We start from the raw sequence: 27,141 nt of genomic DNA on the forward strand, positions 1-27,141 counted from the left end.
GTATCAGGCAAAAAGTGGGGGGTAACTGCAACAGGGAGCCATTTCTTTACACAAGCCCCCCCCAGCCTACAGGCCAGGAGACTCAGCCCAAGCTGGGAGAGTCTTCCTAGTCTGTCAGGCGAGGAAGAGTAGGAGAAATAGGCTGGTTAGTTGCAGGGCCTACTCTGCCTTACATCCTTCTGTTCAGGTCATTCCCTTTGGGGAACTGACCCACTTCCACAGTGATAGGACCTAGTCTGAATTGCCTCTTGTCTGCCTCTTCAATGTCTCCACCCATTCTTTCTATTTTGGTCTTAGAGGTATCCACCTCTGCTAACCTTATCTTGGCCAGGGTTACCCCTAGCTTACCCAGAGAGGTTACCCAGAGCTGGAGTAACCCCACCATGACCAATAGGGTCAGGGGGCCTAACTTGCTATTTGGCATGGGGTCAGACCACCATGCTAAGGATAGTGCAGCCATAAAGGCTAACACCCAGCAGAGGCCACTGACAGCTGTCAGTGCCCAGAACCACACCTTTAGCTCTTCACCTAAAAGGGAAGGGGCTAAGTTACAGGCTTCTTTGGGTTCAGGTTGCCTGTCTGCTGTATTAGAGTGGGGGGTTACCACATCTGGTAGTAAACACCCTTCTTCCACTCTTTCTTCTGTTAGCTGAGGAGCCACCCACTCAGGTTTAACAGTTGCCTGACTAGCCAGGACTTCTTGTGGGTCAGGTTGGACTTTATCAGGGCCATTTTTGGAGTTCTCCCCTACTGGAGCAAAATCTCCTTGGCTTGCTGTAACCTTGGCTAAAGGTTGTCCACCCTTCCTACTCTGTTTTCGTTTCTTCTTCTTCTGGGGCCTGCTTGCATTTACTGCAGAGGCAGGACTTCCAGAATCCTTGGGAGAGGACTGGCACTGGACCAGTTTCTCTCTTGGGCTCTGACTAACCTCTGGGTAGTCATTTCCAAGGAGACAATCAAGGGGGAGGTCTGTACTGACTACTACCCTTCTCCAGCTAAGAGTGCCACCCACTTCTATGGGCACTAAAGCCACAGGCCTCTTAGTGACCCTGTCTAGGCTAACTCTTACCCTGGCAGTCTCACCTGGGATGTACTGGTTTGAGAGCACCAGCCTGTCATGCACAATAGTGTGACTGGCACAAGTGTCTCTCAGGGCAGTGGTTGGGATTCCATTCACCAGTAGGTGGTGGAAGTGTCTACTTCCCTCTGGAATCTCCAACTCACCTGTTGGGCCCTGTTTCCAGTTGAAGGCTAGGAAGACCTCCTCATCTGAGGAGTCATCTCCCATGGCTACACTGGTTACCCCTGGAATTTTGTTCTGGGGTTTGTTTTTGGGACAAGAAGTGTCCTTGGTGTGGTGCCCAGACTGTTTACAGTTGTGGCACCATGCCTTAGTGGCATCCCAGTTCTTACCCTGGTACCCACCTTTGTTTTGGGTTGTGTCTTGGGGCCCACCCACCTGTTCTGGTTTTTGGGGGCCTACAGAGGACTCTGTTTCTTTGTTTCTAGTGTTACCCACTTTCTCCTGGGGAGTTTTTGTAACCCCTTTCTTTTGGTCACCCCCAGTGGAAGTTTTGGTTACCCTAGTCTTGACCCAGTGGTCTGCCTTCTTTCCCAATTCTTGGGGAGAAATTGGACCTAGGTCTACCAGATACTGATGCAACTTTTCATTGAAGCAGTTACTTAAGATGTGTTCTTTCATAAACAAATTATAAAGCCCAACATAGTCACACACTTCATTTCCAGTTAACCAACCATCTAGTGTTTTCACTGAGTAGTCTACAAAATCAACCCAGGTCTGGCTCGAGGATTTTTGAGCCCCCCTGAATCTAATTCTATACTCCTCAGTGGAGAATCCAAAGCCCTCAATCAGGGTACCCTTCATGAGGTCATAAGATTCTGCATTTTTTCCAGAGAGTGTGAGGAGTCTATCCCTACACTTTCCAGTGAACATTTCCCAAAGGAGAGCACCCCAGTGAGATCTGTTCACTTTTCTGGTTACACAAGCCCTCTCAAAAGCTGTGAACCATTTGGTGATGTCATCACCATCTTCATATTTTGTTACAATCCCTTTGGGGATTTTTAGGATGTCAGGAGAATCTCTGACCCTATTTAAGTTGCTGCCACCATTGATGGGACCTAGGCCCATCTCTTTTCTTTCCCTTTCTATGGCTAGGAGCTGCTTTTCCAAAGCCAATCTTTTGGCCATCCTGGCTAACTGGATGTCCTCTTCACTGGGGTTATCCTCAGTGATTTCAGAGGTGTTGGTCTCTCCTGTGAGGGAACCAGCATCTCTGACTATTATTTTTGGAGTCAGGGTTTGAGGGACCCTGTTCTCCCTAGATAGGACTGGTAGGGGGGAATTGTCCTCCAAGTCACTATCCTCTTCCTCTGAGTTGCCACCCTCAGAGGGGTTGGCCTTTTCAAACTCTGCCAAAAGCTCCTGGAGCTGTATTTTGGTAGGTTTGGGGCCCATTGTTATTTTCTTTATTTTACAGAGTGACCTTAGCTCCCTCATCTTAAGATGGAGGTAAGGTGTGGTGTCGAGTTCCACCACAGTCACATCTGTGCTAGACATTTTGCTTCTAAAAGTTGGAATACTTTTTAAGAATCTAAAACTGGTTCTAGAATCTAATTCAAACTTTTACAAACTTTTAAACTCTAAAAGAAATGCTAAACAGGATCTAACACAAGGCCCTAGCAGGTCTTTTAAGAATTTAGAAAACTTTTCAAATTGCAAAAATCAATTTCTAATGACAATTTTGGAATTTGTCGTGTGATCAGGTATTGGCTGAGTAGTCCAGCAAATGCAAAGTCTTGTACCCCACCGCTGATCCACCAATGTAGGAAGTTGGCTCTGTATGTGCTATTTCAAAGTAAGGAATAGCATGCACAGAGTCCAAGGGTTCCCCTTAGAGGTAAAATAGTGGTAAAAATAGATAATACTAATGCTCTATTTTGTGGTAGTGTGGTCGAGCAGTAGGCTTATCCAAGGAGTAGTGTTAAGCATTTGTTGTACATACACATAGACAATAAATGAGGTACACACACTCAGAGACAAATCCAGCCAATAGGTTTTTATATAGAAAAATATCTTTTCTTAGTTTATTTTAAGAACCACAGGTTCAAATTCTACATGTAATAGCTCATTCGAAAGGTATTGCAGGTAAGTACTTTAGGAACTTCAAATCATCAAAATTGCATGTATACTTTTCAAGTTATTGACAAATAGCTGTTTTAAAAGTGGACACTTAGTGCAATTTTCACAGTTCCTGGGGGAGGTAAGTTTTTGTTAGTTTTACCAGGTAAGTAGGACACTTACAGGGTTCAGTTCTTGGTCCAAGGTAGCCCACCGTTGGGGGTTCAGAGCAACCCCAAAGTCACCACACCAGCAGCTCAGGGCCGGTCAGGTGCAGAGTTCAAAGTGGTGCCCAAAACACATAGGCTAGAATGGAGAGAAGGGGGTGCCCCGGTTCCGATCTGCTTGCAGGTAAGTACCCGCGTCTTCGGAGGGCAGACCAGAGGGGTTTTGTAGGGCACCGGGGGGGACACAAGTTGACACAGAAATTTCACCCTCAGCAGCGCGGGGGCGGCCGGGTGCAGTGTAGAAACAAGCGTCGGGTTTGTAATGGAAGTCAATGGGAGATCTAGGGATCTCTTCAGCGCTGCAGGCAGGCAAGGGGGGGATTCCTCGGGGAAACCTCCACTTGGGCGAGGGAGAGGGACTCCTGGGGGTCACTCCTCCAGTGAAAGTCCGGTCCTTCAGGTCCTGGGGGCTGCGGGTGCAGGGTCTCTCCCAGGTGTCGGGACTTTGGTTTCAAAGAGTCGCGGTCAGGGGAAGCCTCGGGATTCCCTCTGCAGGCGGCGCTGTGGGGGCTCAGGGGGGACAGGTTTTGGTACTCACAGTATCAGAGTAGTCCTGGGGTCCCTCCTGAGGTGTTGGATCGCCACTAGCCGAGTCGGGGTCGCCGGGTGCAGTGTTGCAAGTCTCACGCCTTTTGCGGGGAGCTTGCAGGGTTCTTTAAAGCTGCTGGAAACAAAGTTGCAGCTTTTCTTGGAGCAGGTCCGCTGTCCTCGGGAGTTTCTTGTCTTTTCGAAGCAGGGGCAGTCCTCAGAGGATGTCGAGGTCGCTGGTCCCTTCGGAAGGCGTCGCTGGAGCAGGATCTTTGGAAGGCAGGAGACAGGCCGGTGAGTTTCTGGAGCCAAGGCAGTTGTCGTCTTCTGGTCTTCCTCTGCAGGGGTTTTTCAGCTAGGCAGTCCTTCTTCTTGTAGTTGCAGGAATCTAATTTTCTAGGGTTCAGGGTAGCCCTTAAATACTAAATTTAAGGGCGTGTTTAGGTCTGGGGGGTTAGTAGCCAATGGCTACTAGCCCTGAGGGTGGGTACACCCTCTTTGTGCCTCCTCCCAAGGGGAGGGGGTCACAATCCTAACCCTATTGGGGGAATCCTCCATCTGCAAGATGGAGGATTTCTAAAAGTTAGAGTCACTTCAGCTCAGGACACCTTAGGGGCTGTCCTGACTGGCCAGTGACTCCTCCTTGTTGCTTTCTTTGTTCCCTCCAGCCTTGCCGCCAAAAGTGGGGGCCGTGGCCGGAGGGGGCGGGCAACTCCACTAAGCTGGAGTGCCCTGCTGGGCTGTGACAAAGGGGTGAGCCTTTGAGGCTCACCGCCAGGTGTCACAGCTCCTGCCTGGGGGAGGTGTTAGCATCTCCACCCAGTGCAGGCTTTGTTACTGGCCTCAGAGTGACAAAGGCACTCTCCCCATGGGGCCAGCAACATGTCTCTAGTGTGGCAGGCTGCTGGAACCAGTCAGCCTACACAGCTAGTTGGTTAAGTTTCAGGGGGCACCTCTAAGGTGCCCTCTGTGGTGTATTTTACAATAAAATGTACACTGGCATCAGTGTGCATTTATTATGCTGAGAAGTTTGATACCAAACTTCCCAGTTTTCAGTGTAGCCATTATGGTGCTGTGGAGTTCGTGTTTGACAAACTCCCAGACCATATACTCTTATGGCTACCCTGCACTTACAATGTCTAAGGTTTTGTTTAGACACTGTAGGGGCACAGTGCTCATGCACTGGTACCCTCACCTATGGTATAGTGCACCCTGCCTTAGGGCTGTAAGGCCTGCTAGAGGGGTGTCTTACCTATACTGCATAGGCAGTGAGAGGCTGGCATGGCACCCTGAGGGGAGTGCCATGTCGACTTACTCATTTTGTTCTCACTAGCACACACAGGCTTGTAAGCAGTGTGTCTGTGCTGAGTGAGGGGTCTCTAGGGTGGCATAAGACATGCTGCAGCCCTTAGAGACCTTCCTTGGCATCAGGGCCCTTGGTACTAGAAGTACCAGTTACAAGGGACTTATCTGAATGCCAGGGTGTGCCAATTGTGGATACAATGGTACATTTTAGGTGAAGGAACACTGGTGCTGGGGCCTGGTTAGCAGGGTCCCAGCACACTTCTCAGTCAAGTCAGCATCAGTATCAGGCAAAAAGTGGGGGGTAACTGCAACAGGGAGCCATTTCTTTACACCATGCCAGCCTCTCACTGCCTATGCAGTATAGGTAAGACACCCCTCTAGCAGGCCTTACAGCCCTAAGGCAGGGTGCACTATACCATAGGTGAGGGTACCAGTGCATGAGCACTGTGCCCCTACCGTGTCTAAACAAAACCTTAGACATTGTAAGTGCAGGGTAGCCATAAGAGTATATGGTCTGGGAGTCTGTTTTACACGAACTCCACAGCACCATAATGGCTACACTGAAAACTGGGAAGTTTGGTATCAAACTTCTCAGCACAATAAATGCACACTGAAGCCAGTGTACATTTTATTGTAAAATACACCACAGAGGGCACCTTAGAGGTGCCCCCTGAAACTTAACCAACTATCTGTGTAGGCTGACTGGTTCCAGCAGCCTGCCACACTAGAGACATGTTGCTGGCCCCATGGGGAGAGTGCCTTTGTCACTCTGAGGCCAGTAACAAAGCCTGCACTGGGTGGAGATGCTAACACCTCCCCCAGGCAGGAGCTGTGACACCTGGCGGTGAGCCTCAAAGGCTCACCCCTTTGTCACAGCCCAGCAGGGCACTCCAGCTTAGTGGAGTTGCCCGCCCCCTCCGGCCACGGCCCCCACTTTTGGCGGCAAGGCTGGAGGGAACAAAGAAAGCAACAAGGAGGAGTCACTGGCTAGTCAGGACAGCCCCTAAGGTGTCCTGAGCTGAGGTGACTCTGACTTTTAGAAATCCTCCATCTTGCAGATGGAGGATTCCCCCAATAGGGTTAGGATTGTGACCCCCTCCCCTTGGGAGGAGGCACAAAGAGGGTGTACCCACCCTCAGGGCTAGTAGCCATTGGCTACTAACCCCCCAGACCTAAACACGCCCTTAAATTTAGTATTTAAGGGCTACCCTGAACCCTAGAAAATTAGATTCCTGCAACTACAAGAAGAAGGACTGCCCAGCTGAAAACCCCTGCAGCGGAAGACCAGAAGACGACAACTGCCTTGGCTCCAGAAACTCACCGGCCTGTCTCCTGCCTTCCAAAGATCCTGCTCCAGCGACGCCTTCCAAAGGGACCAGCGACCTCGACATCCTCTGAGGACTGCCCCTGCTTCGAAAAGACAAGAAACTCCCGAGGACAGCGGACCTGCTCCAAGAAAAGCTGCAACTTTGTTTCCAGCAGCTTTAAAGAACCCTGCAAGCTCCCCGCAAGAAGCGTGAGACTTGCAACACTGCACCCGGCGACCCTGACTCGGCTGGTGGCGATCCAACACCTCAGGAGGGACCCCAGGACTACTCTGATACTGTGAGTACCAAAACCTGTCCCCCCTGAGCCCCCACAGCGCCGCCTGCAGAGGGAATCCCGAGGCTTCCCCTGACCGCGACTCTTTGAACCTAAAGTCCCGACGCCTGGGAGAGACCCTGCACCCGCAGCCCCCAGGACCTGAAGGACCGGACTTTCACTGGAGGAGTGACCCCCAGGAGTCCCTCTCCCTTGCCCAAGTGGAGGTTTCCCCGAGGAATCCCCCCCCTTGCCTGCCTGCAGCGCTGAAGAGATCCCGAGATCTCTCATAGACTAACATTGCGAACCCGACGCTTGTTTCTACACTGCACCCGGCCGCCCCCGCGCCGCTGAGGGTGAAATTTCTGTGTGGACTTGTGTCCCCCCCGGTGCCCTACAAAACCCCCCTGGTCTGCCCTCCGAAGACGCGGGTACTTACCTGCAAGCAGACCGGAACCGGGGCACCCCCTTCTCTCCATTCTAGCCTATGTGTTTTGGGCACCACTTTGAACTCTGCACCTGACCGGCCCTGAGCTGCTGGTGTGGTGACTTTGGGGTTGCTCTGAACCCCCAACGGTGGGCTACCTTGGACCAAGAACTGAACCCTGTAAGTGTCTTACTTACCTGGTAAAACTAACCAAAACTTACCTCCCCTAGGAACTGTGAAAATTGCACTAAGTGTCCACTTTCCAAACAGCTATTTGTCAATAACTTGAAAAGTATACATGCAATTTTGATGATTTGAAGTTCCTAAAGTACTTACCTGCAATACCTTTCGAATGAGATATTACATGTAGAATTTGAACCTGTGGTTCTTAAAATAAACTAAGAAAAGATATTTTTCTATACAAAAACCTATTGGCTGGATTTGTCTCTGAGTGTGTGTACCTCATTTATTGTCTATGTGTATGTACAACAAATGCTTAACACTACTCCTTGGATAAGCCTACTGCTCGACCACACTACCACAAAATAGAGCATTAGTATTATCTATTTTTACCACTATTTTTACCTCTAAGGGGAACCCTTGGACTCTGTGCATGCTATTCCTTACTTTGAAATAGCACATACAGAGCCAACTTCCTACATTGGTGGATCAGCGGTGGGGTACAAGACTTTGCATTTGCTGGACTACTCAGCCAATACCTGATCACACGACAAATTCCAAAATTGTCATTAGAAATTGATTTTTGCAATTTGAAAAGTTTTCTAAATTCTTAAAAGACCTGCTAGGGCCTTGTGTTAGATCCTGTTTAGCATTTCTTTTAGAGTTTAAAAGTTTGTAAAAGTTTGAATTAGATTCTAGAACCAGTTTTAGATTCTTTAAAAAGTCTTCCAACTTTTAGCAAAATAATGTCTGATACAGAGATGAATGTGGTGGAACTCGACACCACACCTTACCTCCATCTTAAGATGAGGGAGCTAAGGTCTCTCTGTAATATCAAAAAAATAACCATTGGCCCCAAACCTACCAAAATACAGCTCCAGGAGCTTTTGGCAGAGTTTGAAAAGGCCAACCCCTCTGAGGGTGGCAACTCAGAGGAAGAGGATAGTGACTTGGAGGACAATTCCCCCCTACCAGTCCTATCTAGGGAGAACAGGGTCCCTCAAACCCTGACTCCAAAAATAATAGTCAGAGATGCTGGTTCCCTCACAGGAGAGACCAACACCTCTGAAATCACTGAGGATAGCCCCAGTGAAGAGGACATCCAGTTAGCCAGGATGGCCAAAAGATTGGCTTTGGAAAGACAGATCCTAGCCATAGAGAGGGAAAGACAAGAGATGGGCCTAGGACCCATCAATGGTGGCAGCAACATAAATAGGGTCAGAGATTCTCCTGACATGTTGAAAATCCCTAAAGGGATTGTAACTAAATATGAAGATGGTGATGACATCACCAAATGGTTCACAGCTTTTGAGAGGGCTTGTGTAACCAGAAAAGTGAACAGATCTCACTGGGGTGCTCTCCTTTGGGAAATGTTCACTGGAAAGTGTAGGGATAGACTCCTCACACTCTCTGGAAAAGATGCAGAATCTTATGACCTCATGAAGGGTACCCTGATTGAGGGCTTTGGATTCTCCACTGAGGAGTATAGAATTAGATTCAGGGGGGCTCAAAAATCCTCGAGCCAGACCTGGGTTGATTTTGTAGACTACTCAGTAAAAACACTGGATGGTTGGTTAACTGGAAATGAAGTGTGTGACTATGTTGGGCTTTATAATTTGTTTATGAAAGAACACATTTTAAGTAACTGCTTCAATGAAAAGTTGCATCAGTATCTGGTAGACCTAGGTCCAATTTCTCCCCAAGAATTGGGAAAGAAGGCAGACCACTGGGTCAAGACTAGGGTAACCAAAACTTCCACTGGGGGTGACCAAAAGAAAGGGGTTACAAAAACTCCCCAGGACAAAGTGGGTAACACTAGAAACAAAGAAAAAGAGTCCTCTGTAGGCCCCCAAAAACCAGAACAGGTGGGTGGGCCCCAAGACACAACCCAAAACAAAGGTGGGTACCAGGGTAAGAACTGGGATGCCACTAAGGCCTGGTGCCACAACTGTAAACAGTCTGGGCACCACACCAAGGACACTTCTTGTCCCAAAAACAAACCCCAGAACAAAATTCCTGGGGTAACCAGTGTAGCCATGGGAGATGACTCCTCAGATGAGGAGGTCTTCCTAGCCTTCAACTGGAAACAGGGCCCAACAGGTGAGTTGGAGATTCCAGAGGGAAGTAGACACTTCCACCACCTACTGGTGAATGGAATCCCAACCACTGCCCTGAGAGACACTTGTGCCAGTCACACTATTGTGCATGACAGGCTGGTGCTCTCAAACCAGTACATCCCAGGTGAGACTGCCAGGGTAAGAGTTAGCCTAGATAGGGTCACTAAGAGGCCTGTGGCTTTAGTGCCCATAGAAGTGGGTGGCACTCTTAGCTGGAGAAGGGTAGTAGTCAGTACAGACCTCCCCCTTGATTGTCTCCTTGGAAATGACTACCCAGAGGTTAGTCAGAGCCCAAGAGAGAAACTGGTACAGTGCCAGTCCTCTCCCAAGGATTCTGGAAGTCCTGCCTCTGCAGTAAATGCAAGCAGGCCCCAGAAGAAGAAGAAAAGAAAACAGAGTAGGAAGGGTGGACAACCTTTAGCCAAGGTTACAGCAAGCCAAGGAGATTCTGCTCCAGTAGGGGAGAACTCCAAAAATGGCCCTGATAAAGTCCAACCTGACCCACAAGAAGTCCTGGCTAGTCAGGCAACTGTTAAACCTGAGTGGGTGGCTCCTCAGCTAACAGAAGAAAGAGTGGAAGAAGGGTGTTTACTACAAGATGTGGTAACCCCCCACTCCAATACAGCAGACAGGCAACCTGAACCCAAAGAAGCCTGTAACTTAGCCCCTTCCCTTTTAGGTGAAGAGCTAAAGGTGTGGTTCTGGGCACTGACAGCTGTCAGTGGCCTCTGCTGGGTGTTAGCCTTTATGGCTGCACTATCCTTAGCATGGTGGTCTGACCCCATGCCAAATAGCAAGTTAGGCCCCCTGACCCTATTGGTCATGGTGGGGTTACTCCAGCTCTGGGTAACCTCTCTGGGTAAGCTAGGGGTAACCCTGGCCAAGATAAGGTTAGCAGAGGTGGACACCTCTAAGACCAAAATAGAAAGAATGGGTGGAGACATTGAAGAGGCAGACAAGAGGCAATTCAGACTAGGTCCTATTACTGTGGAAGTGGGTCAGTTCCCCAAAGGGAATGACCTGAACAGAAGGATGTAAGGCAGAGTAGGCCCTGCAACTAACCAGCCTATTTCTCCTACTCTTCCTCGCCTGGCAGACTAGGAAGACTCTCCCAGCTTGGGCTGAGTCTCCTGGCCTGTAGGCTGGGGGGGGCTTGTGTAAAGAAATGGCTCCCTGTTGCAGTTACCCCCCACTTTTTGCCTGATACTGATGCTGACTTGACTGAGAAGTGTGCTGGGACCCTGCTAACCAGGCCCCAGCACCAGTGTTCCTTCACCTAAAATGTACCATTGTATCCACAATTGGCACACCCTGGCATTCAGATAAGTCCCTTGTAACTGGTACTTCTAGTACCAAGGGCCCTGATGCCAAGAAAGGTCTCTAAGGGCTGCAGCATGTCTTATGCCACCCTAGAGACCCCTCACTCAGCACAGACACACTGCTTACAAGCCTGTGTGTGCTAGTGAGAACAAAATGAGTAAGTCGACATGGCACTCCCCTCAGGGTGCCATGCCAGCCTCTCACTGCCTATGCAGTATAGGTAAGACACCCCTCTAGCAGGCCTTACAGCCCTAAGGCAGGGTGCACTATACCATAGGTGAGGGTACCAGTGCATGAGCACTGTGCCCCTACCGTGTCTAAACAAAACCTTAGACATTGTAAGTGCAGGGTAGCCATAAGAGTATATGGTCTGGGAGTCTGTTTTACACGAACTCCACAGCACCATAATGGCTACACTGAAAACTGGGAAGTTTGGTATCAAACTTCTCAGCACAATAAATGCACACTGAAGCCAGTGTACATTTTATTGTAAAATACACCACAGAGGGCACCTTAGAGGTGCCCCCTGAAACTTAACCAACTATCTGTGTAGGCTGACTGGTTCCAGCAGCCTGCCACACTAGAGACATGTTGCTGGCCCCATGGGGAGAGTGCCTTTGTCACTCTGAGGCCAGTAACAAAGCCTGCACTGGGTGGAGATGCTAACACCTCCCCCAGGCAGGAGCTGTGACACCTGGCGGTGAGCCTCAAAGGCTCACCCCTTTGTCACAGCCCAGCAGGGCACTCCAGCTTAGTGGAGTTGCCCGCCCCCTCCGGCCACGGCCCCCACTTTTGGCGGCAAGGCTGGAGGGAACAAAGAAAGCAACAAGGAGGAGTCACTGGCTAGTCAGGACAGCCCCTAAGGTGTCCTGAGCTGAGGTGACTCTGACTTTTAGAAATCCTCCATCTTGCAGATGGAGGATTCCCCCAATAGGGTTAGGATTGTGACCCCCTCCCCTTGGGAGGAGGCACAAAGAGGGTGTACCCACCCTCAGGGCTAGTAGCCATTGGCTACTAACCCCCCAGACCTAAACACGCCCTTAAATTTAGTATTTAAGGGCTACCCTGAACCCTAGAAAATTAGATTCCTGCAACTACAAGAAGAAGGACTGCCCAGCTGAAAACCCCTGCAGCGGAAGACCAGAAGACGACAACTGCCTTGGCTCCAGAAACTCACCGGCCTGTCTCCTGCCTTCCAAAGATCCTGCTCCAGCGACGCCTTCCAAAGGGACCAGCGACCTCGACATCCTCTGAGGACTGCCCCTGCTTCGAAAAGACAAGAAACTCCCGAGGACAGCGGACCTGCTCCAAGAAAAGCTGCAACTTTGTTTCCAGCAGCTTTAAAGAACCCTGCAAGCTCCCCGCAAGAAGCGTGAGACTTGCAACACTGCACCCGGCGACCCCGACTCGGCTGGTGGCGATCCAACACCTCAGGAGGGACCCCAGGACTACTCTGATACTGTGAGTACTAAAACCTGTCCCCCCTGAGCCCCCACAGCGCCGCCTGCAGAGGGAATCCCGAGGCTTCCCCTGACCGCGACTCTTTGAACCTAAAGTCCCGACGCCTGGGAGAGACCCTGCACCCGCAGCCCCCAGGACCTGAAGGACCGGACTTTCACTGGAGGAGTGACCCCCAGGAGTCCCTCTCCCTTGCCCAAGTGGAGGTTTCCCCGAGGAATCCCCCCCCTTGCCTGCCTGCAGCGCTGAAGAGATCCCGAGATCTCTCATAGACTAACATTGCGAACCCGACGCTTGTTTCTACACTGCACCCGGCCGCCCCCGCGCCGCTGAGGGTGAAATTTCTGTGTGGACTTGTGTCCCCCCCGGTGCCCTACAAAACCCCCCTGGTCTGCCCTCCGAAGACGCGGGTACTTACCTGCAAGCAGACCGGAACCGGGGCACCCCCTTCTCTCCATTCTAGCCTATGTGTTTTGGGCACCACTTTGAACTCTGCACCTGACCGGCCCTGAGCTGCTGGTGTGGTGACTTTGGGGTTGCTCTGAACCCCCAACGGTGGGCTACCTTGGACCAAGAACTGAACCCTGTAAGTGTCTTACTTACCTGGTAAAACTAACCAAAACTTACCTCCCCTAGGAACTGTGAAAATTGCACTAAGTGTCCACTTTCCAAACAGCTATTTGTCAATAACTTGAAAAGTATACATGCAATTTTGATGATTTGAAGTTCCTAAAGTACTTACCTGCAATACCTTTCGAATGAGATATTACATGTAGAATTTGAACCTGTGGTTCTTAAAATAAACTAAGAAAAGATATTTTTCTATACAAAAACCTATTGGCTGGATTTGTCTCTGAGTGTGTGTACCTCATTTATTGTCTATGTGTATGTACAACAAATGCTTAACACTACTCCTTGGATAAGCCTACTGCTCGACCACACTACCACAAAATAGAGCATTAGTATTATCTATTTTTACCACTATTTTTACCTCTAAGGGGAACCCTTGGACTCTGTGCATGCTATTCCTTACTTTGAAATAGCACATACAGAGCCAACTTCCTACAGTATGGAAGTCATAAAGCAAGCCAGAAGGCCATCCACCAGACACTGCTATGCAAGTAAATGGAAGAGGTTTGTTTGCTACTGCCATATTAATCAAATCCAACCATTACACGCAACTCCAAAAGATGTAGTAGGTTACTTGCTTCACTTACAAAAATCTAACCTAGCTTTCTCTTCCATTAAAATACACCTTGCAGCAATATCTGCATACCTGCATACTACCTATTCAACTTCCCTATATAGGATACCAGTCATTAAAGCATTCATGGAGGGCCTTAAAAGAATTATTCCACCAAGAACACCACCTGTTCCTTCATGGAACCTAAATGTTGTCCTAACTAGACTTATGGGTCCACCTTTTGAACCCATGCACTCCTGCGAAATACAGTTCCTAACCTGGAAGGTTGCATTTCTCATCGCCATTACTTCCCTAAGAAGAGTAAGCGAGATTCAGGCGTTTACAATACAAGAACCTTTTATACAACTACACAAGAATAAGGTCGTCCTAAGGACTAATCCTAAATTTTTACCAAAGGTTATTTCACCGTTCCATCTAAATCAAACAGTGGAACTTCCAGTGTTCTTCCCACAGCCAGATTCCGTAGCTGAGAGGGCACTACATACATTAGATGTCAAAAGAGCATTAATGTATTACATTGACAGAACAAAGAACATCAGAAAGACTAAACAACTATTTATTGCATTCCAAAAACCTCATGCAGGAAACACAATATCAAAACAAGGTATAGCCAGATGGATAGTTAAATGCATCCAAATCTGCTACCTTAAAGCTAAACGACAGCTGCCCATTACACCAAGGGCACACTCAACCAGAAAGAAAGGTGCTACCATGGCCTTTCTAGGAAACATCCCAATGCAAGAAATATGTAAGGCAGCCACATGGTCTACGCCTCACACATTCACCAAGCACTACTGTGTAGACGTGTTATCCGCACAACAAGCCACAGTAGGTCAAGCCGTATTAAGAACATTGTTTCAGACTACTTCCACTCCTACAGGCTGAGCCACCGCTTTTGGGGAGATAACTGCTTACTAGTCTATGCAAAACATGCGTATCTACAGCGACAGTTGCCATCGAACTGAAAATGTCACTTACTCAGTGTACATCTGTTCGTGGCATCAGTCGCTGTAGATTCGCATGTGCCCACCCGCCTCCCCGGGAGCCTGTAGCAGTTCGGAAGTTACCTTCAACTATTTGTATATATATCATTTCAACCTTAAATAGGTACATACTTAGTCACTCCATTGCATGGGCACTATTACTACAATACAACTCCTACCTCACCCTCTGCGGGGAAAAACAATCGAAGATGGAGTCGACGCCCATGCGCAATGGACACAAAAGGAGGAGTCACTCGGTCCCGTGACTCGAAAGACTTCTTCGAAGAAAAACAATTTGTAACACTCCGGCCCAACACCAGATGGCGAGCTATTGCAAAACATGCGAATCTACAGCGACTGATGCCACGAACAGATGTACACTGGGTAAGTGACATTTTCATTTTCCCTCTCCCCTCTTTTTTACTTTTTTCAGCTGGAGGCAACATATGGACCAGAGAGTGGGAAAGTTTAGAACCTGAGCTTGTAATTGCTGTTTTCATATACTATAGTCTGTTCTTTTATTTTCCCCAGATAAGAAGCAGAACTCAAAATCTAAAGGCCGAATGGTGCGGAAAGACCCTCCATCATATCCAGCAGGTAGGAGGTAAATCCAGCTCTTCACTGTAAATTAAGTTAGCCCTATTAGCCCACCCTTATCCCACTTAAGGCCAGATTAGAAATGCTGTGCAGAATAAATTATTTCGTATTGCTTCTATCTCAAACTCGCCCTCCCACAAAATGCTACTTGCTTCTAGTAAAGAATGTGAATCTATCAGTATTCGTCCCTTAACAACTGTGTAGCAAAATGTTATGCTTGTGAAATGTGTGTGTGTGTGTGTATGTATATGGTTTTATATATCTGCCCGGACTGGTATAAACCGTGTCTAAAGATAGCACTGCCACCTGTGGAGTATTATTTAGCTCTGGTTACTGTTCTAGGGGAGGTCCTTGACGAGATATGCGCATTGTAGCACTCAAGGTGAAAAAACGGTTACATTAAATTGGTTGAACTTTTTCGGACCAGTCAGTAGATGATAGATGTATGTAAAGGTTCCGAATTTGTAACAGTCTGGCCAACCACCCTCCACCCTGGATAACATTTGAAAGATACCTGTATGGAAATCACGTTATGACACACAACTTTGGAGCCGAATGTTGCAGTAGACTTCAACATGCTTCATTTGATGCTCAGAGCCACTGTGAGATTTCACTTCTGTTGTTCTGTGTCACTGCTCGTACAGCAGTTAATGTCCATAGTAATGCAACAGTGCAAGTATCTTCTCCAGTCACATCTTTGCTTACATTCCTCTCGTAGAAAACTGCTGTGGTGGGTACCTAAGGTTACACCTTATACCAGGTCCGGGTATCCCCTCTCAGTGAGGTGTAGTCCGTTTCTAGAAGCCAGGCTCTCTAGAGGTAGCTGTGGACGAGCAGCCAAGGCTTATCTAGGAGACATGCAAAGCTCATGCAATACCACTGTAGTCACATAGTACTCTCACACATGAAAGAAAACTCTCAACGTTATAAAAATGAAGGTACTTGATTTTAGTGACACTAAAGTACTAGAGAGGCAACCCTCCAATAGGAGGTAAGTAACACACTAGACATGTACACTAGTAATCAGAAATAGGCATAAAAAGTGATAGAAAACAGGGCAATAGCAAATAAACAGTAGTGACCCTTGGAGGAGCTGAAACCATATACTAAAAAAATGGAATGTAACTTGAGGAACCACACCTAGGTAAGTGGATGTAGGAAGTTGGCTCTGTATGTGCTATTTCAAAGTAAGGAATAGCATGCACAGAGTCCAAGGGTTCCCCCTAGAGGTAAAATAGTGGTAAAAATAGATAATACTAATGCTCTATTTTGTGGTAGTGTGGTCGAGCAGTAGGCTTATCCAAGGAGTAGTGTTAAGCATTTGTTGTACATACACATAGACAATAAATGAGGTACACACACTCGGAGACAAATCCAGCCAATAGGTTTTTGTATAGAAAAATATATTTTCTTAGTTTATTTTAAGAACCACAGGTTCGAATTCTACATGTAATATCTCATTCGAAAGGTATTGCAGGTAAGTACTTTAGGAACTTCAAATCATCAAAATTGCATGTATACTTTTCAAGTTATTCACAAATAGCTGTTTTAAAAGTGGACACTTAGTGCAATTTTCACAGTTCCTAGGGGAGGTAAGTATTTGTTAGGTTAACCAGGTAAGTAAGACACTTACAGGGCTTAGTTCTTGGTCCAAGGTAGCCCACCGTTGGGGGTTCAGAGCAACCCCAAAGTCACCACACCAACAGCTCAGGGCCGGTCAGGTGCAGAGTTCAAAGTGGTGCCCAAAACACATAGGCTAGAATGGAGAGAAGGGGGTGCCCCGGTTCCGGTCTGCTTGCAGGTAAGTACCCGCGTCTTCGGAGGGCAGACCAGGGGGGGTTTTGTAGGGCACCGGGGGGGACACAAGCCCACACAGAAATTTCACCCTCAGCAGCGCGGGGGCAGCCGGGTGCAGTGTAGAAACAAGCGTCGGGTTCGCAATGTTAGTCTATGAGAGATCTCGGGATCTCTTCAGCGCTGCAGGCAGGCAAGGGGGGGGTTCCTCGGGGAAACCTCCACTTGGGCAAGGGAGAGGGACTCCTGGGGGTCACTTCTCCAGTGAAAGTCCGGTCCTTCAGGTCCTGGGGGCTGCGGGTGCAGGGTCTCTCCCAGGCGTCGGGACTTTGGATTCAAAGAGTCGCGGTCAGGGGAAGCCTCGGGATTCCCTCTGCAGGCGGCGCTGTGGGGGCTCAGGGGGGACAGGTCTTGGTACTCACAGTATCCGAGTAGTCCTGGGGTCCCTCCTGAGGTGTTGGATCTCCACCAGCCGAGTCGGGGTCGCCGGGTGCAGTGTTGCAAGTCTCACGCTTCTTGCGGGGAGCTTGCAGGGTTCTTTCAAGGCTGCTGGAAACAAAGTTGCAGCCTTTCTTGGAGCAGGTCCGCTGTCCTCGGGAGTTTCTTGTCTTTTCGAAGCAGGGGCAGTCCTCAGAGGATGTCGAGGTCGCTGGTCCCTTTGGAAGGCGTCGCTGGAGCAGGATCTTTGGAAGGCAGGAGACAGGCCGGTGAGTTTCTGGAGCCAAGGCAGTTGTCGTCTTCTGGTCTTCCTCTGCAGGGGTTTTCAGCTAGGCAGTCCTTCTTCTTGTAGTTGCAGGAATCTAATTTTCTAGGGTTCAGGGGAGCCCTTAAATACTAAATTTAAGGGCGTGTTTAGGTCTGGGGGGTTAGTAGCCAATGGCTACTAGCCCTAAGGGTGAGTACACCCTCTTTGTGCCTCCTCCCAAGGGGAGGGGGTCACATCCCTAATCCTATTGGGGGAATCCTCCATCTGCAAGATGGAGGATTTCTAAAAGTCAGAGTCACCTCAGCTCAGGACACCTTAGGGGCTGTCCTGACTGGCCAGTGACTCCTCCTTGTTTTTCTCATTATCTCTCCTGGACTTGCCGCCAAAAGTGGGGGCTGGGTCCAGGAGGCGGGCATCTCCACTAGCTGGAGTGCCCTGGGGCGTTGTAACACGAAGCTTCAGCCTTTGAAGCTCACTGCTAGGTGTTACAGTTCCTGCAGGGGGGAGGTGTGAAGCACCTCCACCCAGAGCAGGCTTTGTTTCTGTCCTCAGAGAGCACAAAGGCTCTCACCGCATGAGGTCAGACACTCGTCTCTCAGCAGCAGGCTGGCACAGACCAGTCAGTCCTGCACTGAACAATTGGGTAAAATACAGGGGGTATCTCTAAGATGCCCTCTGTGTGCATTTTTTAATAAATCCAACACTGGCATCAGTGTGGGTTTATTATTCTGAGAAGTTTGATACTAAACTTCCCAGTATTCAGTGTAGCCATTATGGAGCTGTGGAGTTCGTTTTTGACAGACTCCCAGCCCATATACTCTTATGGCTACCCTGCACTTACAATGTCTAAGGTTTTGCTTAGACACTGTAGGGGCATAGTGCTCATGCACATATGCCCTCACCTGTGGTATAGTGCACCCTGCCTTAGGGCTGTAAGGCCTACTAGAGGGGTGACTTACCTATGCCACAGGCAGTGGGAGGTTGGCATGGCACCCTGAGGGGAGTGCCATGTCGACTTAGTCATTTTCTCCCCATCAGCACACACAAGCTGGCAAGCAGTGTGTCTGTGCTGAGTGAGGGGTCCCTAGGGTGGCATAAGACATGCTGCAGCCCTTAGAGACCTTCCCTGGCATCAGGGCCCTTGGTACCAGGGGTACCAGTTACAAGGGACTTACCTAGGTGCCAGGGTTGTGCCAATTGTGGAAACAATGGTACATTTTAGGTGAAAGAACACTGGTGCTGGGGCCTGGTTAGCAGGGTCCCAGCACACTTCTCAGTCAAGTCAGCATCAGTATCAGGCAAAAAGTGGGGGGTAACTGCAACAGGGAGCCATTTCTTTACAGTGGACTTTATAGAGGGGTGCTTTGGGAAACAGGAAACCCCAAGGTAAGTACCAAAGTGCCTCCCAACGACCAGGAAGAGGTGAGTAAGTTACTGGATTTTCCCCAAACCACCCAAAAGGAGGAAAAAGAAGAAAATGCAACAACCAGACAAGACTGAAAGAAACCAATGGTGGATTCCTAAAGAGGAAGACCTGTGGAAGAAGAGGACCAAGTCCAGAAGTCACAGAAGTGTTCAGTGGGGGCAGGAGCTACTACGTACCCAACTGTGGTTGCAGGTGTTGGTCGATGGTAGGACGAAGACGGTCAGGAATGCAACCCTGGAGCAGGTGAAGAGTTCCTGGAGGATGCAGTCATCGTCCTACGCCAGATGGATGAATGCAGTCGGTCAGTGGCATTGAAAAGCCACCAACACGCCTTGGCAAAGGCAGAAGTCGCAGTGAAGCAAAAAAGTGGAGCTGACAGGGACCAGCAAGGTCTAGGAGGCTCAACCCACAGGGGAATTACTAGGGGGCCCTCAGCAAGGCAGTGAATCCAAAGAAGAAGAGTCAGCCCCCACAGGAGACACACTGGAAGAGGAACCAGGAGTCACAGAGGAGCCCACACAGCACAACTAGAGAAGGGTCCCACGCTGCAGGAGACACACGAAGAGGGCTATACATCGCAGGAAGTAGTGCTGGGTGCTCGGACTACACGGAGCCTGAAGATCCCTTGGAGGACATGCCAACAAGCCTTGGTAGCTGCCAGAGACGCTTTGCACGCGGGTACTGTCCTGCATACCTTCACCAAAGTTGGACAGCTGGCAGAGAGGACCAAGAGGACTACTCCAGACCACCACTTGTGATGCAGGATCCAAGGAGCTCAGGATGAGAGGAGATCCACGCAGCCGGTCGTCGTTGCAGTTGGTGCCTGCGGATGCAGGTGAGTGACTCCTTCACTCCCAGGGAGATTCCTTCATTCTTTTTGTGCAGGCTGAAGACTTGCCACCCTCCATGCACAGCTGGGGAAATGTTGCAGAAGCTGGAAGAAGCTGTGGAAACAATAATGTAAGCAGAGTCTTGTGGATGCAGATTGTCGGTTCCCAGAAGGTCCAGTAGCGATTCCAGTGGCAAGAAGTCGATGTAGAGGTTGCAGAGGAGCCCTGCTGGAATCTTGCAAGGCGAATTTGAGGACCCACCCAAGAGAGAGACCGTAAATAGCCCTGAAAGGGGGATTGGTCACATAGCCTGGTGACCACCAACCAGGAGGGTGCTCTGACGTCACCTGCCAGACCTGGCCACTCAGATGTGCCTAGAGGTCCCTGCCAACCTTGGTTTCAAGATTGCAGAACCCAAGACCCTCTGGAGGGCCTCTGGGCACCACCCCTGTGATGGTGATGGACAGGGGATTGGTCACTCCCCTGTCCAGTTTTGCACCAGAGCAGGGGCTGGAGGTCCTTGAACTGGCGTAGACTGGCTTATGCATGGAGGGCATCAAATGTGCACTTCAAAGCATACCAGTGGCTTGGGGAGGCTACCCCTTCCAAGCCATGTAACATCTATTTCCAAAGATAGAGACTGTTATCCCTCCTCCTACCCCCCTTCTCCCAAAGGAAATCCTTTGTTCTGCCTTGCTAGGCTTGAGCTGTACAAGCAGCAGGAGGGCAGAAACCTCTCTTGAGGGGTGGCAGCAGCTTGGGCTGCTTGGAAATCCCCAGAAGGCTGGTGGGAGCAATGCTGGGGGTCCTCTAAGGAGCCCCCAGAGTGCATTGAATCATACTTCCAATACTGGCAACAATATTGGGGTATGCTTCTGACATATTTGATACTAAACATGCCTAGGTTCGGAGTTACCATTAAATAGCTTGATATTGGTAGTAACCTGTAAGGAAATGCCTCCTTGGCATGGTTGCCCCCTGACTTTTTGCCTTTGCTGATGCTATGTTTACAATTGAAAGTGTGCTGAGGCCTGCTAACCAGGCCCCAGCACCAGTGTTCTTTCCCTAACCTGTACTTTTGTATCCACAATTGGCAGACCCTGGCATCCAGATAAGTCCCTTGTAACTGGTACTTCTAGTACCAAGGGCCCTGATGCCAAGGAAGGTCTCTAAGGGCTGCAGCATGTCTTATGCCACCCTGGAGACCTCTCACTCAGCACAGACACACTGCTTGCCAGCTTGTGTGTGCTAGTGAGGACAAAACGAGTAAGTCGACATGGCACTCCCCTCAGGGTGCCATGCCAGCCTCTCACTGCCTATGCAGTATAGGTAAGACACCCCTCTAGCAGGCCTTACAGCCCTAAGGCAGGGTGCACTATACCATAGGTGAGGGTACCAGTGCATGAGCATGGTACCCCTACAGTGTCTAAACAAAACCTTAGACATTGTAAGTGCAGGGTAGCCATAAGAGTATATGGTCTGAGAGTTTGTCAAACACGAACTCCACAGCACCATAATGGCTACACTGAAAACTGGGAAGTTTGGTATCAAACTTCTCAGCACAATAAATGCACACTGATGCCAGTGTACATTTTATGGCAAAATACACCCCAGAGGGCACCTTAGAGGTGCCCCCCTGAAACTTAACCGACTGTCTGTGTAGGCTGACTAGTTCCAGCAGCCTGCCACACTAGAGACATGTTGCTGGCCCCATGGGGAGAGTGCCTTTGTCACTCTGAGGCCAGTAACAAAGCCTGCACTGGGTGGAGATGCTAACACCTCCCCTAGGCAGGAGCTGTAACACCTGGCGGTGAGCCTCAAAGGCTCACCCCTTTGTCACAGCACAGCAGGGCACTCCAGCTTAGTGGAGTTGCCCGCCCCCTCCGGCCACGGCCCCCACTTTTGGCGGCAAGGCTGGAGGGAACAAAGAAAGCAACAAGGAGGAGTCACTGGCCAGTCAGGACAGCCCCTAAGGTGTCCTGAGCTGAGGTGACTCTAACTTTTAGAAATCCTCCATCTTGCAGATGGAGGATTCCCCCAATAGGGTTAGGATTGTGACCCCCTCCCCTTGGGAGGAGGCACAAAGAGGGTGTACCCACCCTCAGGGCTAGTAGCCATTGGCTACTAACCCCCCAGACCTAAACACGCCCTTAAATTTAGTATTTAAGGGCTACCCTGAACCCTAGAAAATTAGATTCCTGCAAACTACAAGAAGAAGGACTGCCTAGCTGAAAACCCCTGCAGAGGAAGACCAGAAGACGACAACTGCCTTGGCTCCAGAAACTCACCGGCCTGTCTCCTGCCTTCCAAAGAACTCTGCTCCAGCGACGCCTTCCAAGGGACCAGCGACCTCTGAATCCTCTGAGGACTGCCCTGCTTCGAAAAAGACAAGAAACTCCCGAGGACAGCGGACCTGCTCCAAAAGACTGCAACTTTGTTTCCAGAAGCAGCTTTAAAGAACCCTGCAACTCCCCGCAAGAAGCGTGAGACTTGCAACACTGCACCCGGCGACCCCGACTCGGCTGGTGGAGAACCAACACCTCAGGGAGGACCCCCGGACTACTCTCCGACTGTGAGTACCAAAACCTGTCCCCCCTGAGCCCCCACAGCGCCGCCTGCAGAGGGAATCCCGAGGCTTCCCCTGACCGCGACTCTCTGAAACCTAAGTCCCGACGCCTGGAAAAGACCCTGCACCCGCAGCCCCCAGGACCTGAAGGACCGGACTTTCACTGCAGAAGTGACCCCCAGGAGTCCCTCTCCCTTGCCCAAGTGGAGGTTTCCCCGAGGAAGCCCCCCCTTGCCTGCCTGCAGCGCTGAAGAGATCCCTTGATCTCTCATTGACTTCCATTGCGAACCCGACGCTGGTTCTAACACTGCACCCGGCCGCCCCCGCGCCGCTGAGGGTGAAATTTCTGTGTGGGCTTGTGTCCCCCCCCGGTGCCCTACAAAACCCCCCTGGTCTGCCCTCCGAAGACGCGGGTACTTACCTGCTGGCAGACTGGAACCGGGGCACCCCCTTCTCTCCATTGAAGCCTATGCGTTTTGGGCACCACTTTGAACTCTGCACCTGACCGGCCCTGAGCTGCTGGTGTGGTAACTTTGGGGTTGCTCTGAACCCCCAACGGTGGGCTACCTTGGACCAAGAACTGAACCCTGTAAGTGTCTGACTTACCTGGTAAAACTAACAAAAACTTACCTCCCCCAGGAACTGTGAAAATTGCACTGTGTCCACTTTTGAAATAGCTATTTGTGAATAACTTGAAAAGTATACATGTGTGTGTACCTCATTTATTGTCTATGTGTATGTACAACAAATGCTTAACACTACTCCTTGGATAAGCCTACTGCTCGACCACACTACCACAAATAGAGCATTAGTATTATCTATTTTTACCACTATTTTACCTCTAAGGGGAACCCTTGGACTCTGTGCATGCTATTCCTTACTTTGAAATAGCACATACAGAGCCAACTTCCTACATTGGTGGATCAGCGGTGGGGTACAAGACTTTGCATTTGCTGGACTACTCAGCCAATACCTGATCACACGACAAATTCCAAAATTGTCATTAGAAATTGATTTTTGCAATTTGAAAAGTTTTCTAAATTCTTAAAAGACCTGCTAGGGCCTTGTGTTAGATCCTGTTTAGCATTTCTTTTAGAGTTTAAAAGTTTGTAAAAGTTTGAATTAGATTCTAGAACCAGTTGTAGATTCTTAAAAAGTATTCCAACTTTTAGAAGCAAAATGTCTAGCACAGATGTGACTGTGGTGGAACTCGACACCACACCTTACCTCCATCTTAAGATGAGGGAGCTACGGTCACTCTGTAAAATAAAGAAAATAACAATGGGCCCCAAACCTACCAAAATACAGCTCCAGGAGCTTTTGGCAGAGTTTGAAAAGGCCAACCCCTCTGAGGGTGGCAACTCAGAGGAAGAGGATAGTGACTTGGAGGAAAATTCCCCCCTACCAGTCCTATCTAGGGAGAACAGGGTCTCTCAAACCCTGACTCCAAAAATAATAGTCAGAGATGCTGGTTCCCTCACAGGAGAGACCAACACCTCTGAAATCACTGAGGATAACTCCAGTGAAGAGGACATCCAGTTAGCCAGGATGGCCAAAAGATTGGCTTTGGAAAGACAGATCCTAGCCATAGAGAGGGAAAGACAAGAGATGGGCCTAGGACCCATCAATGGTGGCAGCAACATAAATAGGGTCAGAGATTCTCCTGACATGTTGAAAATCCCTAAAGGGATTGTAACTAAATATGAAGATGGTGATGACATCACCAAATGGTTCACAGCTTTTGAGAGGGCTTGTGTAACCAGAAAAGTGAACAGTGAACAGATCTCACTGGGGTGCTCTCCTTTGGGAAATGTTCACAGGAAAGTGTAGGGATAGACTCCTCACACTCTCTGGACAAGATGCAGAATCTTATGACCTCATGAAGGGTACCCTGATTGAGGGCTTTGGATTCTCCACTGAGGAGTATAGGATTAGATTCAGGGGGGCTCAAAAATCCTCGAGCCAGACCTGGGTTGACTTTGTAGACTACTCAGTAAAAACACTAGATGGTTGGATTCAAGGCAGTGGTGTAAGTAATTATGATGGGCTGTACAATTTATTTGTGAAAGAACACCTGTTAAGTAATTGTTTCAATGATAAACTGCATCAGCATCTGGTAGACCTAGGACCAATTTTTCCCCAAGAATTGGGAAAGAAGGCGGACCATTGGGTCAAGACAAGGGTGTCCAAAACTTCCACAGGGGGTGACCAAAAGAAAGGGGTCACAAAACCTCCCCAGGGGAAAGGTGGTGAGACAACCAAAAATAAAAATAGTCAAGAGTCTTCTAAAGGCCCCCAAAAACCTGCACAGGAGGGTGGGCCCAGAGCCTCTTCACAAAACAATCCTGGGTACAAGGTGTAGGAAGTTGGCTCTGTATGTGCTATTTCAAAGTAAGGAATAGCATGCACAGAGTCCAAGGGTTCCCCTTAGAGGTAAAATAGTGGTAAAAATAGATAATACTAATGCTCTATTTTGTGGTAGTGTGGTCGAGCAGTAGGCTTATCCAGGGAGTAGTGTTAAGCATTTGTTGTACATACACATAGACAATAAATGAGGTACACACACCCAGAGACAAATCCAGCCAATAGGTTTTGTTATAGAAAAATATCTTTTCTTAGTTTATTTTAAGAACCACAGGTTCAAATTTAACATGTAATATCTTGTTTGAAAGGTATTGCAGGTAAGTACATTAGGAACTTTGAATCATTTCAATTGCATGTATACTTTTCAAGTTATTCACAAATAGCTATTTCAAAAGTGGACACTTAGTGCAATTCTCACAGTTCCTGGGGGAGGTAAGTTTTTGTTAGTTTTACCAGGTAAGTAAGACACTTACAGGGTTCAGTTCTTGGTCCAAGGTAGCCCACCGTTGGGGGTTCAGAGCAACCCCAAAGTTACCACACCAGCAGCTCAGGGCCGGTCAGGTGCAGAGTCCAAAGTGGTGCCCAAAACGCATAGGCTAGAATGGATAGAGGGGGGTGCCCCGGTTCCGGTCTGCTGGCAGGTAAGTACCCGCGTCTTCGGAGGGCAGACCAGGGGGGGTTTTGTAGGGCACCGGGGGGGACACAAGCCCACACAGAAATTTCACCCTCAGCAGCGCGGGGGCGGCCGGGTGCAGTGTAGAAACAAGCGTCGGGTTCGCAATGTTAGTCTATGAGAGATCAACGGATCTCTTCAGCGCTGCAGGCAGGCAAGGGGGGGCTTCCTCGGGGAAACCTCCACTTGGGCAAGGGAGAGGGACTCCTGGGGGTCACTTCTCCAGTGAAAGTCCGGTCCTTCAGGTCCTGGGGGCTGCGGGTGCAGGGTCTTTTCCAGGCGTCGGGACTTAGGTTTCAGAGAGTCGCGGTCAGGGGAAGCCTCGGGATTCCCTCTGCAGGCGGCGCTGTGGGGGCTCAGGGGGGACAGGTTTTGGTACTCACAGTCGGAGAGTAGTCCGGGGGTCCTCCCTGAGGTGTTGGTTCTCCACCAGCCGAGTCGGGGTCGCCGGGTGCAGTGTTGCAAGTCTCACGCTTCTTGCGGGGAGATTGCAGGGTCTTTAAAGCTGCTCCTTGAAACAAAGTTGCAGTCTTTTTGGAGCAGGTCCGCTGTCCTCGGGAGTTTCTTGTCTTTTTCGAAGCAGGGCAGTCCTCAGAGGATTCAGAGGTCGCTGGCCCCTTTGGAAGGCGTCGCTGGAGCAGAGTTCTTTGGAAGGCAGGAGACAGGCCGGTGAGTTTCTGGAGCCAAGGCAGTTGTTGTCTTCTGGTCTTCCTCTGCAGGGGTTTTCAGCTAGGCAGTCCTTCTTCTTGTTGTTGCAGGAATCTAATTTTCTAGGGTTCAGGGTAGCCCTTAAATACTAACTTTAAGGGCGTGTTTAGGTCTGGGGGGTTAGTAGCCAATGGCTACTAGCCCTGAGGGTGGGTACACCCTCTTTGTGTCTCCTCCCAAGGGGAGGGGGTCACAATCCTAACCCTATTGGGGGAATCCTCCATCTGCAAGATGGAGGATTTCTAAAAGTTAGAGTCACCTCAGCTCAGGACACCTTAGGGGCTGTCCTGACTGGCCAGTGACTCCTCCTTGTTATTCTCATTATTTTCTCCGGCCTTGCCGCCAAAAGTGGGGGCCGGGCCGGAGGGGGCGGGCAACTCCACTAGCTGGAGTGTCCTGCGGTGCTGTGACAAAGGGGTGAGCCTTTGAGGCTCACCGCCAGGTGTTACAGCTCCTGCCTGGGGGAGGTGTTAGCATCTCCACCCAGTGCAGGCTTTGTTACTGGCCTCAGAGTGACAAAGGCACTCTCCCCATGGGGCCAGCAACATGTCTCTAGTGTGGCAGGCTGCTGGAACTAGTCAGCCTACACAGATAGTCGGTTAAGTTTCAGGGGGCACCTCTAAGGTGCCCTCCGGGGTGTATTTTGCAATAAAATGTACACTGGCATCAGTGTGCATTTATTGTGCTGAGAAGTTTGATACCAAACTTCCCAGTTTTCAGTGTAGCCATTATGGTGCTGTGGAGTTCGTGTTTGACAGACTCCCAGACCATATACTCTTATGGCTACCCTGCACTTACAATGTCTAAGGTTTTGTTTAGACACTGTAGGGGTACCATGCTCATGCACTGGTACCCTCACCTATGGTATAGTGCACCCTGCCTTAGGGCTGTAAGGCCTGCTAGAGGGGTGTCTTACCTATACTGCATAGGCAGTGAGAGGCTGGCATGGCACCCTGAGGGGAGTGCCATGTCGACTTACTCGTTTTGTCCTCACTAGCACACACAAGC

At 49.5% G+C, this 27,141-nt stretch overlaps 1 protein-coding gene across 6 annotated transcripts in view; it reads left to right on the forward strand.

Annotated features, from left to right (window-relative positions):
• The window catches only part of ZNF512 (zinc finger protein 512), a 398,138-nt gene that overhangs the window by 155,032 nt on the left and 215,965 nt on the right, over positions 1 to 27,141 (forward strand). For 5 of the 6 annotated variants that reach the window (XM_069233556.1, XM_069233557.1, XM_069233558.1 and 2 more), the window contains one exon: positions 15,001 to 15,066. In XM_069233556.1, coding sequence (XP_069089657.1) covers positions 15,001 to 15,066 — 66 coding nt within the window. Of the gene's footprint in view, positions 1 to 15,000; positions 15,074 to 27,141 lie in introns of all 6 variants that reach the window. The other variant, XM_069233561.1, reaches the window with a different exon arrangement.

Source organism: Pleurodeles waltl, chromosome 5 (genome assembly GCF_031143425.1).
Source record: "Pleurodeles waltl isolate 20211129_DDA chromosome 5, aPleWal1.hap1.20221129, whole genome shotgun sequence".
Taxonomy (NCBI): Eukaryota; Metazoa; Chordata; class Amphibia; order Caudata; family Salamandridae; genus Pleurodeles; species Pleurodeles waltl.